Source organism: Micromesistius poutassou (assembly GCF_964030765.1).
Source record: "Micromesistius poutassou genome assembly, chromosome: 5".
NCBI classification, from domain to species: Eukaryota; Metazoa; Chordata; class Actinopteri; order Gadiformes; family Gadidae; genus Micromesistius; species Micromesistius poutassou.
The window spans coordinates 6,991,713-7,007,769 of NC_140275.1; the positions used below are offsets into that span (position 1 = coordinate 6,991,713).

General features: G+C 40.6%; 2 protein-coding genes across 3 annotated transcripts in view; one reads left to right on the forward strand and one right to left on the reverse strand.

The window, feature by feature from the left end:
* Positions 1 to 2,258, forward strand: part of cds1 (CDP-diacylglycerol synthase (phosphatidate cytidylyltransferase) 1) — a 20,026-nt gene extending 17,768 nt beyond the window's left edge. For both annotated transcript variants that reach the window (XM_084468323.1, XM_084468324.1), the window contains exon 14: positions 76 to 2,258. In XM_084468323.1, the coding sequence (XP_084324449.1) occupies positions 76 to 202 (127 nt within the window). In that variant the 3' untranslated portion in view covers positions 203 to 2,258. The remainder of the gene's footprint in view (positions 1 to 75) is intronic.
* tmem175 (transmembrane protein 175) lies at positions 2,259 to 13,147 on the reverse strand. Its single transcript, XM_084468322.1, has 10 exons — positions 12,906 to 13,147; positions 9,021 to 9,059; positions 7,993 to 8,090; positions 7,714 to 7,765; positions 7,263 to 7,298; positions 6,455 to 6,538; positions 6,196 to 6,360; positions 5,277 to 5,355; positions 4,334 to 4,454; positions 2,259 to 3,866 (listed from the first exon to the last, which is right to left on the reverse strand). The coding sequence occupies exons 1-10, from the start codon at positions 13,092 to 13,094 to the stop codon at positions 3,215 to 3,217; spliced, it is 1,515 nt and encodes a 504-aa protein (XP_084324448.1). The 5' UTR covers positions 13,095 to 13,147; the 3' UTR covers positions 2,259 to 3,214.
* Positions 13,148 to 16,057: the final 2,910 nt, after the last annotated feature.

Here is a 16,057-nt window from a genome sequence, read left to right on the forward strand (position 1 = left end):
AAAGTTATTACTGTCAGGGAGAATCACTACAGCTGTCAGTTGTTATATTCTAATATATATAACATGTTATTCCAGAGGTCCTAACCCCACCAAGGTGCTACAGCAGCTGCTGGGTCTGCAGCCGGCGCAGCAACTCAGCATCTTCAACACTTTGAGCTCCCACCTGAGAGAGAGGGGCATGCTGCCCCCTGCTGGCCTGTAGTGTGTGTGTGTGTGTGTGTGTGTGTGTGTGTGTGTGTGTGTGTGTGTGTGTGTGTGTGTGTGTGTGTGTGTGTGTGTGTGTGTGTGTGTGTGTGTGTGTGTGTGTGTGTGTGTGTGTGTGTGTGTGTGTGTGTGTGTGAGAGAGACAGACACATGCATGTGGGGCAGCATGCTGGGCCACACCTTTTATCAAACTACAGTGAACTACTATTATCTTTTTCAACTCTGACCCATGGGACCGACTCGGTGAAACCAAATGTTGGAGTACAACCCCTGACCCCCAGGGGGCTGACTGGACCCCCCGCCCCCCATCACCCCCTGAGGTAGCAGTCTGTAACCCCCCCCCCCCCCCCGCCCCCATCACCCCCTGAGGTAGCAGCCACAGTAAGAATCATATCTTAGCACAACAGGGTCGACTGTATTGTTGTAATGCGATAACTCTCTACTGTTAGAATAATGTTAGAATAATACTGTTATAATATTAATGTTATAACTATATACTGTTAGAATATTTTTATTAACTGTTATAATAATAATGTTAACTTAAAAGCATAATTATAAATAAATCTATATTAATGCTATAACTGTTATAATTAAATGTTATAACTACTGTTCTATTAGTAATGTTCTAACTCTGTTTGACCTTAAGTCACAGCCTGTGTCCACTCCTGTCACCTCAGCTTGCCCTTAGTGTGTAGATCTGACCTGTGCATGCATAGCGATCACTGTATAGTACTGTACATACACTATGGTAATGATGTTCACATGAAGATATGCCTAAAATATAAAATTTAAGAAACTATATATCTATACTATAGATATAGAGGGGACTTGGGATAGGACACTGCTGTGTAGAATGTAAACTAAGACATTTTAAACCGATGTAGCGTGCTAAAGTTGAAATTTGACCTGCGATTGTGCTTCCTGTGTTCCCGGTGCCTGCTGGGGCTAGACTACAGGGAGCAGTGGTTAAAACAGTTTGCTGGTTTAGTATTTGCTTGACATCGGTGATGTTAAGGTCGCGACCTGACGCTTATTGCAGTGTCTGCTGGGAGACCCAATATTACCCGAGTGGTAGATTTAGCAATACTTTAATCTTATGCAAATTTCTCACTGAATCATTTGAGTTGTGGTTTATGTTGGGTGACGTACCATGCTTCTGGTATGGGTTATACTAAATTACTGTTGTCAATGGAAATGTATTGTTTACTGTTTTTTAGATGTTAGAATGATACAATTCAAGAGTATCATACCAATATAATTTCCCAAATAATGAATTGGGAATATTTTATTTTGATAAACACTGCAGAAGGCTTTACCAGAGTGCAATTTGTAAATTTAGTCAAAATGAGATTTCCCGAGGAAAATCTGGAATGTGTTGTGGAACTAGGTGACTGGGCACCACATTCCTTCTTTCACTTCCAGTTGGCTTACGGAAATATTTGGGACCAGCTGTTTGAAAATGACATAATTTCGTCCTCTAGTCTAACCAGTAACTAACTGCTATAACTAGTAACTACTGTTACTAGAAACTCCTTGTCAGTCTACAGAGTTTAGAGAGCTGTGACCTTTCTTTTTATTTATAACAGACATTGAACACTCAGAGTAATGATCTGTTTCACAGATAAAGTTCAGCCTCTGGTTGTTGCGTGGACTGATTCTTCTGAAGTGATTTTTAAATGAGGTTATGGGTTATAGAGGTAACTTGACCAGTTAAGGTTATCATGCACTGCAAATGTTCTGTAATTTACATTTTGTGTAGGTTTGTTTGATTTGCAATATGCTGGAATGTTTTCTAATGAAATATCTAATAGCTTTTGAAGTGAGATTGAACTGTAGAAACTATGATATGGAAGAGTACTGTTAATATATGGGCAATATGAAATACAAAGATGTAATGTAGTGTATTCATATAGTCATTACTACACTGGTTGTGGAGATATATACTGTATTGAGATGAATAAAGAAAGTTTATTTTTTTTCTTTAAATGTCAACATTTTCTTATACAAAAGTACAATTTGATTAATAAAAACAGGGATAGTGTAAGACATGGTCACTTGTTTACATGCACTTTATTCAACAGGGTGGGTGAGAACTCTAGTCATCTTAGTCATGTCTAGTAGTAGTTCACCAACATTATATAACAATATATAATCTATTCAACCACCAGAGAGCTGTGGGTACTCGGCATTTTCCAAGAAGACAACACTTTTAAACTAAAGTTTTAAACTAAACATCTTAGTTGGAAATTATGGCAAGACGGCCGGGGATCAACATTTGATTGAGGATGTAACCTTAAAATAAACATCACAGAAAGGATTGGTTTAAATATTTAAAAAAGTTGTTGTTAAAATAAATAATAATTTAAATAAATAATCTAATCAAAATGATACCCAACAATTCAATCCCAACCATACACCTAACCAAAATGACCACCATCTAACCCAATATCCCTTACCATCATCCAACCCTAACCATAATCTAACCCTAAACTTTGAAACACTACATTTTAACATTTAGCACGGCCAGGGGCAGCAAAGGACGGTTGTGATTACAGATGTAACCACATGTTTGTGCAGATGATTTCAAAATAAAGTGCAGTGAATCTTTAATGGTTGGACTAACTTTGCAATGACTGTTGCGAACAAGAATGGGTCACTTGAGTGTCCAACACACGCCTGATTATGGCTTTAACCCTAGTCGTCACGTTTAGGGTTTGCTCTTATTCAACCCTACGTTTAGGGTTTGCTCTTATTCTACCCTGACCCCAATTAACTTCATGGCTTGCACTACGGACTGCTTACAAAGCCTTGTTGTAATTATTTGATATTGATTATATCCCCCAATGTTTTTAATGTAGTTATTGTAATGGCATCGGAATAATGTGCCACCCTATTTACATTCAGAACATTTCCTGTTGGTCCGACCAGACAACCAAATGGTTGGCATGGTTTGCATGCTCCAGATCCGACTCATTCAAATGGCTTCCATCCATGAGACAGGGTACGTCCTCTAGGTGACCAGGGCATCCTGCTCCTCATCCAGAACGGTCCTGGGACTGGCTCTTTCTGGACAGAAGACTAGCCGTAGCCCAGCTAGTGCAACACGTACCAGGAGCCTCAAGACCAAGAAGGCCAGAGGCACTGTGATCTCCATCAGGTGAAAGATGGATGCGCTAAATTTACTCAGAATACATGTTAGAAAAAATGTTCCAAGCGCCACACAAGGATACAGCGCTAGCTTGGCTAGCATGAAGATGTGCTCGCGGCCAGCGTAGCGTACGTACGGGTGCAGGGTCTCCTGCTCGCTGTAAAGGGCGACCACCCAGATGCCCAGCTGGTTGATACCGGCAAAGAAGATGATGATGCAGCTGACCTGAATGGCCTCCAGCTCGTTGTTGGAGTTGCGCGGGAACTCGTGGGTTAGCTGGTAGGCTAACGGCAAGCCGCCGACAAAGGCCAGGGAGAAGGCGTTGAGCAGGCCCATGAAGCGCGTGGTCTTGGTGACGTGGAGGAACAGTGAGTGGTGGACGAACCAGAGCAGTCCCACGGTGACAAAGGACCCGAAGTACGCCAGGTACTCGGGTCCGTAGTCGCTGAGCGCCGAGACCAGACTGCCGTTGTAGACGGTCCGCACGGCCTCCCGGTCAGGGACGTTGTCCTCACTGGAGCCACCACAGAAGAAGAAACCAGTGGGATGTTCCAAGTCAATGCAATATTTCAGATATTTTTGTATTGTATTTTCCCCAGCAGACCTCTTAATAATAAACATTAGTATATGCTACACGTGAACCTCCTAAGATGGCGCAATTTGATTGGTTCGCTATCTCGGGATATTGGGCAATATCCCATGATTGAGATCTCAAACTGGATATTGTTTTCATCGCAAAATAGCGCACGTGACGGTCGTCTCGTCACGCTAATAAAAACAAATAAACCGCTAATAAAAACAAATAAATCCCGGCAAAAAGTGTTATCTTGTTTATTTTTGGAGTGTTCACGTGAAGTATATACTAAAACAATGATTCACCTCAGGCTCCAGGAGCCTTTGGCGAATAATTGTTAAGTAATGTGTATTTTTTCATGGTTTGGGGGATCCTGTCTGCTACGGACTCATGAGAGCAGGACCCACCATATGTCCAGGATGAGCAGCGTGGCCACGATGGCGTACACGCCGTCGCTGAAGGCCTCCAGCCGCTCCTTGGAAAGCGGCTCACTGGGCTGGTAGAGGGGCTCAGGGGTCTCCTCCTCACCTAGACACACCAACACTGTCAATGTGCTGCGACAGCTGCAAAGATCAAATGTCACAATATGGTACAGCTATTCTTTTCCTGTAAGCTAAACGTTTACACACATTTTAATTTATGATAGTTTTGATCACTTTAGCTCATTTTTGGAAACAGTCTTTAACATTCTCTTCTGTAAGTGCAAATGTCACAGCTGTTTTATGGGACATCACAACACTATTGCATGTCTGCAACATGTAGTGATTCATTGGAACAGAATAAATGCTTAAAAACTTTCTGCAGTAAATCGGCCAATGTCACCAAAATGACTTTTCACCATTGCAGTGAACGTGGGAGGATTCCTTAGCGACACATTTCTGTTGTGTTGTACTTTGGCGTTGACACTGACTGTTTACTGGGCTTTACAGGAAGGTCTGTTTGGTCCATTTGTGTGCTATTTTGTATCACACTGAGCTATTTAGATGCAGATTTCAACAGGTAGTTTCCTGGGAAAAGTAAACACCATACTTTTATACATAATTTTTTTTTAAAAGGATATGCACATTTGTATGTATACAGTAAATCAGTAAAATGTAAAATAATTTAAAAAATGGTAGTGATTGGGCTGTGAAAAAGCTCCATATATATGCTTCCAAACTTAATTGGTTGATGGGTAAGATTGTGATGTATTTTGCAGGTAATTTGCCACCAAACACTGATTTTGACAATTGAATGGAACAAATTGTCTTAGAAGAGGATGGCAAGGTCACTGAGAATCAACTCATCTGTGTTTTTAACAACAGAAAATAGTTGGGCATATCTAAATGAATGAATTAATGTAATGCTCACCGGTGGCTTTGCTGCGACACCACTTTAAGAACTGGGAGATATATGGAAGGAAGATCACCATGGCCAGCAGCACGTAGGACTGAAACAGATGAATGCTTATTGACTATATACTGTAGAGTAACTGTATAGCAATTAGTAGGACCGGAACACCAATAGTAGTAAAATAACAACAATTGAGTATCTTCTTATTGTACCTCTAATATTAATTTATATTTTAACACTATCCTCATATTGCCATCGCCACAGGCTGTGCCATCTATTAAACTACAATTTTCCACATTGTTCACACTGGAAAACATTAAATGTTAGTTTGCACAAGAGCCATTGGCTAACAGAGCTCCAAGTCATGGAATTGCCATGGGACTTCAGTCCCAAAAGTGTCTAGGTTAGAAGTGATAAATCTATATGGCTGGGAGTACTGCAACTTTCTAACACATTTGAAACATTATGGAACAAACACCACCTTCAGCATCATTCATTTAGTAGGCTGTCCATAGTTTGATGAACAATATCCCCTCAGCCCCTGGAACCTTGAGCAGCGACAGTAGGACCATGAAGGAGACGTGTGGAAGTGGAGCCGATTGGCACCGCTGAGCTGCCTCAGCATCATTATGGGCGACTGATTATGGGTTGAATATTGAGAATTTGACCCATCACAACCTTCAGACTTTGCATACATCATGTTGTAGTTCATGACATGGTCAAAGAATCTATAAAAGCCTTTCTGTAAGCACACTTATTTATTCACCGACCCCAACATAATGGAGCAGCCAATCGAGTTCTGGTTGGCAATACAATGAAAATCTGGGAAAACTTCTGCAGATTAAAAAGGAAGCACAAGCAAATAACTATGAACAGACTTTTAGAATCAATCCCCCTGTACAATAAAGACCTCCATGAGGAGGGGGGGGGGACATACCAGTTGGAGGAATATGAAGGAGAAGATGCTGGCCAGGAAGCACATGACAGGAACCTTGAGGATGACCTGCAGGATGTGGTGTTTGTAGACCTTCAGGTCCTCTGAGGTCTGGATCTGCTCCTTCAGCAGGAAGGGTCTACTGAAGGCGTAGACCACCACCAACGCCTGGACGGTAAGGATAAGGATTTTCGTGAATTCTGACAAATCAGACAATGGATTTCTGGTCCCATGCCCGAGGATGAGGACTGTGAAGCTGTACCTGGATCAGGCCGATGACCATCACACAGCCGCAGAACAGCAGGATCCCCAGGTGGTTCTCCGGAAACGTCGCCATCAGCGAAAACTGAGCTCAGAAGGTTAAAAGTGAGGACAGCACCATGGCTATCTGCACTATCAGCACAGCTGCCCTCTCTGAAAGCTGAGCTTCTAGACTTTGTGGAGGGAGCCGGAGCTCATCCCTAGGGAACCTCCTGTGTCCTGTCCCAGAGCACCGTCTCCTGGACGTTATACAGAGCTCCCGACTCCCTGTGGTCACTGGAGATCCCATAGCAGTTATCGCAAGAGAAGGGGTGCTTACCCCGCTGTCTTGGTAAAAATGACCAAACCTGGAACCTTGTTCCAACCTGAGCACCTAATCATATCCTAGTTTTTAAATGGATAGCCTCATTCCTCCCCCCTCCACTGTGATAACCATTGTGTCCTGAGAGTTTTGGCAAATCTTGTCTGCAGAGAATTACCAAGATGGGTGCTACACCTTGGTAGTAGAGGAGATGTCAACACACACACTAAATGAATCCAATTCATTATTGTTATGAAATGTCTAAGCTCTGATAAATAACCATTTAGCATACAGAGGCAAAACTAGATCAAAATGTGTCTTAGTGTGCAGAGCGGTAAACTGGAAACCTTATGAACCGTACTAACTGTTCTTTAGAGCAACAGGGAGAAGGGTGATGGTTAGAGGTTAGAGGTTAGGGGTGATGGTTAGAGGTTAGGGGTTAGAAGTTAGGGGTGATGGTTAGAGGTTAGGGGTGATTGTTGATGAGCAGACTGTGTGTTGTACTTACTGTGTACGGGAGGAAGGTGATCAGCATCATACAGGCCTGAAACATAGGAGGACGTTCTAAGGACAGGCTACGTGTAACTGGCTACATGCAATACATGGGGGAAGATAGTGGACACATACCAACATGCATACACACATCAACACGCATACATACTGATACACATATTAATACATACTCAATGCTAACCATATACTAACTCCTTACCAACTCCCATACTCCCTTTTGACACATACTAACTCCATACTGACTCAACCTCAATGCCAACTCCCATACTGACTCATTCTTACTAAATACTCCATACTAACTTATACATACTAACTCATACTTACTCCCATACTAACTTACAAACAAACATACTCAAATACTAAATCCATACCGACTGTCACACTATCTCCCACACTAACACCATATTGAGATACAGTAGAAGGCCCCTGAGGAGGATAATATGTACCAGGTTGAGGAGAGCCAGGCAGTCATCGATGCATACGATCACCTGAAATAACCTGCAGAAAAAAGACCACCACTCACCCAAAAGAAGAGCAACAAAATACTGTACAGCAGCGTATAGTACTAAATCATCTTCCTACAGGTAGCCAAATTACACTCAAATGTTTAATCAAGGCTACTTCAGTGATTTGTAACCTATACAACCTTAGACTACAACACATTCAAGTTGGCTACAACCCAATGAACACAATAAACAGTAACACAAAAACCACAGCAGACTGACCTGACGTGGGCGGCCCAGGCCACGGTGACGATTAGGAATGTCATTAAATAAACGCCAATTTTTGTGGTCAACAAAACTTGAACACTCTCCTTCAACTCCTAAAAGGCAGTTAAGGTCAGGATTAAAGATATATGGTGGTACAAACTATAGTGTAGTTATTAAACTATTGCAGGCCTATACACTGTTACAGTTGGCCTGTCTCATTGGGTGACAAATGTGAGATATAGGCTCTTCATTCATTTATCCTACATTTAGTGGTATTTAAATAGCAATCTACAACCATGGAACGTGCACAGACCCAGGGCTGACGGACTGCGGGTGTAAGTGGGACAGGCTTGGGGGGGGGGGGGGGGGAGGAAATTAGAGAAATTAAAAAAATAATTGGTTTGTTTTTTGTATTTTTTTATTGTTGCTCAAATAGTTTAATAACATAACTAAATGTCATGCCACAGTTAAATAAATTGAAGTCTGGCTCTCAGAAGAGAAAGGTGAAGAAAGACAGGGAAGACAAAATTGAGGAAGTCAGGTTCTGACTAACTTATTTTCTAAGAAAGGTGAGCACAAACGTTTAAACACACAAGATGAAACCCCATTCTTAACTCCGTTATCATTGCTAAAACGAACAGAGACAACCCAAAGCAAGAGCAGACAATCGGCTTCACTTTCAAATGATGAGGCCTTGGTTATTAAGGTAAAGGATAAATAAAGTGTACGGTAGGCTAATATTGCAACAGCAGGCTACTGATTTAAAGCAACCTAATATAAAATTAATACTAAGCCGTTATTAGGCTACATGATAAATAATACCTATGGCATATAGGCTAGTTAGCCGCAGACGTCATTGCATTACAAAATGCCTATATCATCCTAGCTGCCTGCTAGTAAAACATAATTGTGGGGGGGGGGGGGGGGGGGGGGGGGGGCATCAGGACTTCTTGTATATAGGGCCCAGAATTTGGTGCTACGCCCCTGCACAGACCTATAGTCATCTCCAATAGTTGGCTCAATTTATACTATTCGTTGATTACCTCATCGTCTCCAATATTGGTGTGCGCGACAGGTAGAATCTGTAAAGAGGAAAGGTTTTATTAACACGTTGAACAGTCGCTGCGTACATTTTTAAATCGGGGCCGAGTCTCCGGTTCCCTTGGTCAAATGTCTGTGGGAAATAACATGGGTTTTTTGAATGATCGTACATAACAAACTATGTACGTGGCGAAGAAGTAAAAGCTGTGTCATGTTTTGAACTACACACATTTTCCATCTAGTTTCGACTGGCTTTTTGGATTGTCGGTGCCGTTAAAGTAGTAAACGATTATAAATGCTATTTTAACGAGGAAGGCCGAGCTCCGTGAGACCGGCATTAAGTTAGTTTAACATTCAACATTCATTTGACATTCAAAATATAAACCTATTATGTGCTTCAACCGTTTGGGTGAACGATGTCAAACCAACTGTGCAACATATAGATTAATATTCCTCATCTGCCACAAGGCTTATTTTTCAAATATATTTCTTCGGCTATTTTTTACAATTAAAATAAATAAATAAACGTATTATACTCCTTGACCTTTTGACCTCATGATGTCAAACCAACTGTATAACACAGATATGACCATCCCTCATCTGCCACAAGGCTTATTTTTCAAATATATTTTACAATTAAAATAAATAAATAAACGTATTATACTCCTTGACCTTTTGACCTCATGATGTCAAACCAACTGTATAAGACAGATATGACCATCCCTCATCTGCCACAAGGCTTATTTTTCAAATATATTTCTTCGGCTATTTTTTACAATTAAAATAAATAAATAAACGTATTATGCTCCTTGACCTTTTGACCTCAAGATGTCAAACCAACTGTATAACACAGATATGAACATCCCTCATCTGCCACAAGGCTTATTTTTCAAATATATTTCTTCGGCTATTTTTTACAATTAAAGCAGAAGTGAGTGATATATTTGTGTTAATATAAGTCTTAAATAGTTATATCTTCCGACAGCAATCACTTACATAGAGTGTTTGGACTGAAACACGGGTCTCTCAGTCCCTCTGCTCTGCTCTGAGCCGAAGAGAAAACATTTATCGTATCCTACAGTTTTTATCCAATGAGGAGAGAGAACGGCATGCAGGGCTGTGTGTGCAGCCAAGGAACGCCGTGAATGTGGTGACGTAGCGACGAGGACTGTTATGGTGCGTTCAAGGAAACTCGTATTTTTCCGACCGTGAAGTGGTACCAGTTCGATCTGGTACGAGTTCACCGGTCGGAAGTTACGAGTGGCCGTTATAGTGACTTTCACCGGTAAAACAGGTCGGAAAAACACGAGTGGGTTGCCTGAAACGCTACAAAGTCGTAAGTTGTGACTTGAAGCTGTAATTTACGATTTCAAAAGCCTGCCTGGAACGCAGCATTAGCGAAAACGACCGGACCACTCACTTCTGCTTTAAAATAAATAAATAAACATATTATGCTCCTTGACCTATTAGACATAGCCTAATAGTTTCCTTTTCTATTTGGGGTCATTGTCCTGAGTTCCAAATAATGGTTAAGAAATCAGACTTCTTTTTTTCCTCTTATTTTAGTATTATTTTCAAAATCTTCATGGCACAAAAATATAACAAATGTAACATAAACAAGGCAGAACTATCAGAACTCTATCATTATTTCCTTTCCTTCTTCTTTCCTTCTGTCCTGGTACCTATGGGTAGAAACATATTTAAAAAAAAAAAAAAAAAATAGCCGAAGAAATATATTTGAATATTTAACCTTGTGGCACATGATGGATGTCTGTATCTGTGTTATACAGTTGGTTTGACATCATGAGGTCAAATGCTCAGGGAGCATAATACGTTTATTTATTTATTCTAATTGTAAAAAATAGCCGAAGAAATATATTTGAAAAATAAGCCTTGTGGCAGATGAGGGATGTTCATATCTGTCTTATACAGTTGGTTTGACATCATGAGGTCAAAAGGTCAAGGAGTATAATACGTTTATTTATTTATTTTAATTGTAAAAAATAGCCGAAGAAATATATTTGAAAAATAAGCCTTGTGGCAGATGAGGGATGGTCATATCTGTGTTATACAGTTGGTTTGACATCATGAGGTCAAAAGGTCAAGGAGCATAATACGTTTATTTATTTATTTTAATTGTAAAAAATAGCCGAAGAAATATATTTGAAAAATAAGCCTTGTGGCAGATGAGGGATGGTCATATCTGTCTTATACAGTTGGTTTGACATCATGAGGTCAAAAGGTCAAGGAGCATAATACGTTTATTTATTTATTTTAATTGTAAAAAATAGCCGAAGAAATATATTTGAAAAATAAGCCTTGTGGCAGATGAGGGATGGTCATATCTGTCTTATACAGTTGGTTTGACATCATGAGGTCAAAAGGTCAAGGAGTATAATACGTTTATTTATTTATTTTAATTGTAAAATATATTTGAAAAATAAGCCTTGTGGCAGATGAGGGATGGTCATATCTGTGTTATACAGTTGGTTTGACATCATGAGGTCAAAAGGTCAAGGAGTATAATACGTTTATTTATTTATTTTAATTGTAAAAAATAGCCGAAGAAATATATTTGAAAAATAAGCCTTGTGGCAGATGAGGAATATTATTCTATATGTTGCACAGTTGGTTTGACATCGTTCACCCAAACGGTTGAAGCACATAATAGGTTTATATTTTGAATGTCAAATGAATGTTGAATGTTAAACTAACTTAATGCCGGTCTCCGACCGTGACCAACGACACGCATCGCAACGTAGGTCGCATTGGTCGCTGTGTTGGTCGCTCGTCTGGCTGCTTTTGGTCGCTGTGGTCGCTGGCGGGCTTGGTCGCTCAAAGTCTCTGGGCGGTCTTTAATCAGTCAATTTGCATGTTATTAACGTTTTTTGCACAGTATAAGTACCAGAAAGCCATATGATCTCTGGCGAAAGCTACCTAGCCTACAACTCTTTATTGCTAATATTATTTTAATATTTTATATATTATAAAATTATGTAGGCCTAATCGTGTATCGTGTAATCGTATCAGTATCAATAAAATATATTAGTTGTCATTTTCGGCGTATTCAAAAATTGTATTTTATATATTATATAGCCTATGAGTCGGTCAGCCTGCCAGAGCCAGCAGCCAGCCGACACCTAACATAGGTTATATCATCATAGGCCTACTAACATCATACTAAAATGTTAAAATGAAAGAGGTCGATTGCGTCAATAAGTTTGACTAAAAGAGCAAAAATAAATCAGACTGAGGAGAGAATAGAACTAGCAACCTCTTGATTACTGACCTAGAGTCACTACCGCTGGTACCACTGGGACATTTGTTCATCATTTATTTGGCATCTACTGAACTTATATGGAACTATATTACTCTATGACTGAGAACTTTGTACATAATGTATCTTATTAGGCTTATGTCATTTAACAAAACAAATAGGCTAATATATAAAATACATTATTTGAATACGCCGCAAATGACAACTAATATATTTATTGATACTGATAAAGCAACGATTACATCATTTGAAATTGTACTTCAATAGAAAAATATTAAAATAATATTAGCAATAAAGAGTTGTAGGTAGCTTTCGCCAGAGATCATGGCTTTCTGGTAGCCTACTTCAACTGTGCAAAAAACGTTAATAACATAACAGCAAATTAACTGATTAACGACCGCCCACGAGACTGCCAGCCAGCGACCACAGAGACCAAAAGCAGCCAGACAAGCGACCAACACAGCGACCAATGCGACCTACCTGATTTTAACGGCACCGACATCCGCAGTGCGCAGTAGGCTACGCACTACTATGCCTAAACCCGGGACAGGTCCTCCTTGTGTATGTTTGTTTGTTTGTTTGTTTGTTTGTTTGTTTATTTATTGCCTACCATGACAGTGGCTATGATGGAGATCAAGGCGTCGCTGTACGCCAGGAGGCGTTGGGAGGACTGCGTACTGCCGTGCGTATTTCTCTGTGTACTCCTGTGTTCCGAGAGACTCTCCAAGAAGGAGGACGTCTCACTCCTCTTTCTCTCCTCCATCCCCTCCTCTACGGGGTGTTGAATGATCTCCTCCATGACAGCAGAAAGTCTCCGGTTCTCCCAGAAGTCTGGGGACCATCTGACGCCACTTTCTGTTTGGAAACACAACAAACAGCTGATCCCTGTAAGGCGGAAATAACGATGGCATATTTCCTGCGCGTCACATTCACATGGACGTGCAAAAATATTATATTGTTTAGGATTAGAGTCTGCAATATTATTATTATTATCATTATTATTATTATTATTATTATTACTACAGAGATATTAGTTAGGGTGTAATCTAATGATTTTGTAATAGTATTCTTTGTTTACATTGTAGGACAAGCTTCAGTTAGAATGGGATTCCCATTTGAACCACTTGGGGGCGCCATTGCTAAACAAGCTGACGCTGACAAATGTAGTTTTAGAAAGGAATATGGTTAACGGTTCATAATTCATAATTGATGAATGTGTTTCAACAGAGGAATATTGCAACTTTACATCAAAGACATTATTAGTTTATAGGAATGTTACTAACATAGCGGTGTGTGTGTGTGTGTGTGTGGTGTGTGTGTGTGTGTGTGTGTGTGTGTGTGTGTGTGTGTGTGTGTGTGTGTGTGTGTGTGTGTGTGTGTGTGTGTGTGTGTGTGTGTGTGTGCGTGCGTGCGTGCGTGCGTGCGTGTGTGTGAGAGAGTGTGTGCGTTCTATTTAATTGTATTCTCTAGTTTGTAATTTTATTTTGGTCAACTGCTATTTGTTGGAAATAAATGGAGATGTGATAATTGAATAAAGAATATCCTTTGATTTAAACACTTCCAGAACAGTCTACACCACCAGACCAAAATACCCAACATCCAGCCACACAGAAACAGTAGTGTGGTGTCAACTTCTCTTCTTCTTCCATTCCGGGGTGATTAGCCAATAGCAGAGCTGCTAGAATCTACTGCCTACATGTTTATGACTATATTTATGTAATAGTTAAAAATTTGCCCAGGGTCTTCCCTGGTAATCTTTGCTTCTTACTCTCTCTTCGGCAGATGGTATGAACGTGTGTGTTTGTTGATGGTTGTGCCGTGTGGAGGCCAGGAGAAGAGAAGACAATAAACCAGCTGGCGTGTTTTCAACCCCTCAGTGAAGGCAGCATACAGCCCAGTGTTGATTTACGTCCTCCATAAAGATGGCCCTTTACTGCCCTTCCTACACCCCTCCAGACTGATAGTCAGTCAGTGTTGTGCATGAACGAGTTCAAAAGAACGCGTTCATTGAACACGTTCATTTTTCTGTGAACTTTGAACTGAACGCAACCCATTTGCAAACAAAGAACTTGAACGTGAACTCGTTCAGATTATGTGATGTGAGCGCCACTGTTGAGGTCCAATTGTGGCGCTCACTGCGTGCTGCGGGGCGCTCCGACTGCGGAGCTAAGATCCGAATCTTAGCCCCGGCTTGATTATTCAGATCTTAGATTATGGGAGGTGATCCACAAAAGCCTATATGGTCGGAACAATGGGATGTCGGAGCAGAGGGTTTATTTTTTTCGAAATAAAGGAAAAATGGAGCGTCGGAGAAATGGGCAGTCCTCCGCAAGGCAACATCAAAATAATATATAATATACCGGTATGGCGATATTATCTCAACTAGCCTACATATCTCTTTCAAAAAAATACCGGTAGGCTATAACCAGTGTGCGAAATACCAGTCAGTATGCGCAATAGGGCTACCGATATACATTTTCTCAATATGCAGTAGGCCTATCATTACAATGCAAGCCAAGACAATAAGTCTATAGCCTACATGACAACACACACACGCACACACTTAACAATTTTTGATAATCCGATATGCTATAGTATTCGTAAAGCAACACTGACATAGGAGGCTGCATTGGCTAAAGTTGTTTGGATGCACGTTGTTTTATAACAAGGAGCGGCAAAGTTGTGCCTTACAATGCAAACACGACAATAATTGGCACCAATCTGGCGCACTTATCAATTTATCAATCAACTGAATAAATGCCAGGTATATAGCCTATCGGAGACTGGCACGCAATCAGTGCACTTGCAAATGAGAGCCTGCAATAGGCTATGACCGATCGTGGTGTGACATTATTTAACCATCCATCTACAGAAAATACGATCAGAGATACATCATTGAACACATACACAAAGCACATTCGTCCAACCACGGCGGATGCTGACAGACAGCCCACAACAAGCCAAACATCACCACGGTTAACAAACAATTTCCAAAAACTGTAAGAAATAAACTAATTTTCATAGTGATATCTAAATGTTAAATTGTTTACCCTCTTCACGTGAGAAAAATAATGAATAGGCGTATGAATAGGATATATTTGGGTCTTTTTAAAAACTTTCCCCTAATGGGATTCTTTACTCAGGACATATTGAGGATACAAAATCAGTTGAGTTTACTTCTGTTGCAATTTGTTCTATGTTGACCCCCATTTTGCCTTAAAATGACTGGGGGGACTATAGGCCTACTGCTTTAGTACTACAGTAGTCCTACTGATATTGTACTATAGTAGGCCTACTGCTATAGTACTATTAGTAGTATATAGTACTATAATAGGTCTACTGCTATAGTACTATAGTAAGCCTACTGATATAGTACTATAGTAGTCCTATTGATATAGTACTATGGGCTTGGACATGTGCTTGGACATCATTAAACCCTCGATCCTGTTAGACGGGCTCTGACTACTTAATTTGTCCTGCACCTGGCCAGAAGGTGGGATGTCTTTTGAACATTGCGCCTACATAGGCCTATGCTATGCCCATATTTGGGCTATACTACGTGTATGAGGTGTCGCTGCGTAGCGAAAGACAATGGGGATATCCACGTAGCGGAAAATCATTTTCGGGGAAATCTCCACGGTGGTAATGTCAGTGTGTGAAATAGAAAGTGATAAGCGGAACAGAGAGCGAGGTGGGCGTGGTTGGACTAAAGATGACGCTCTCCAGGGCTCTGGTCGGCTCCTCAGTCAGTATATATATCTA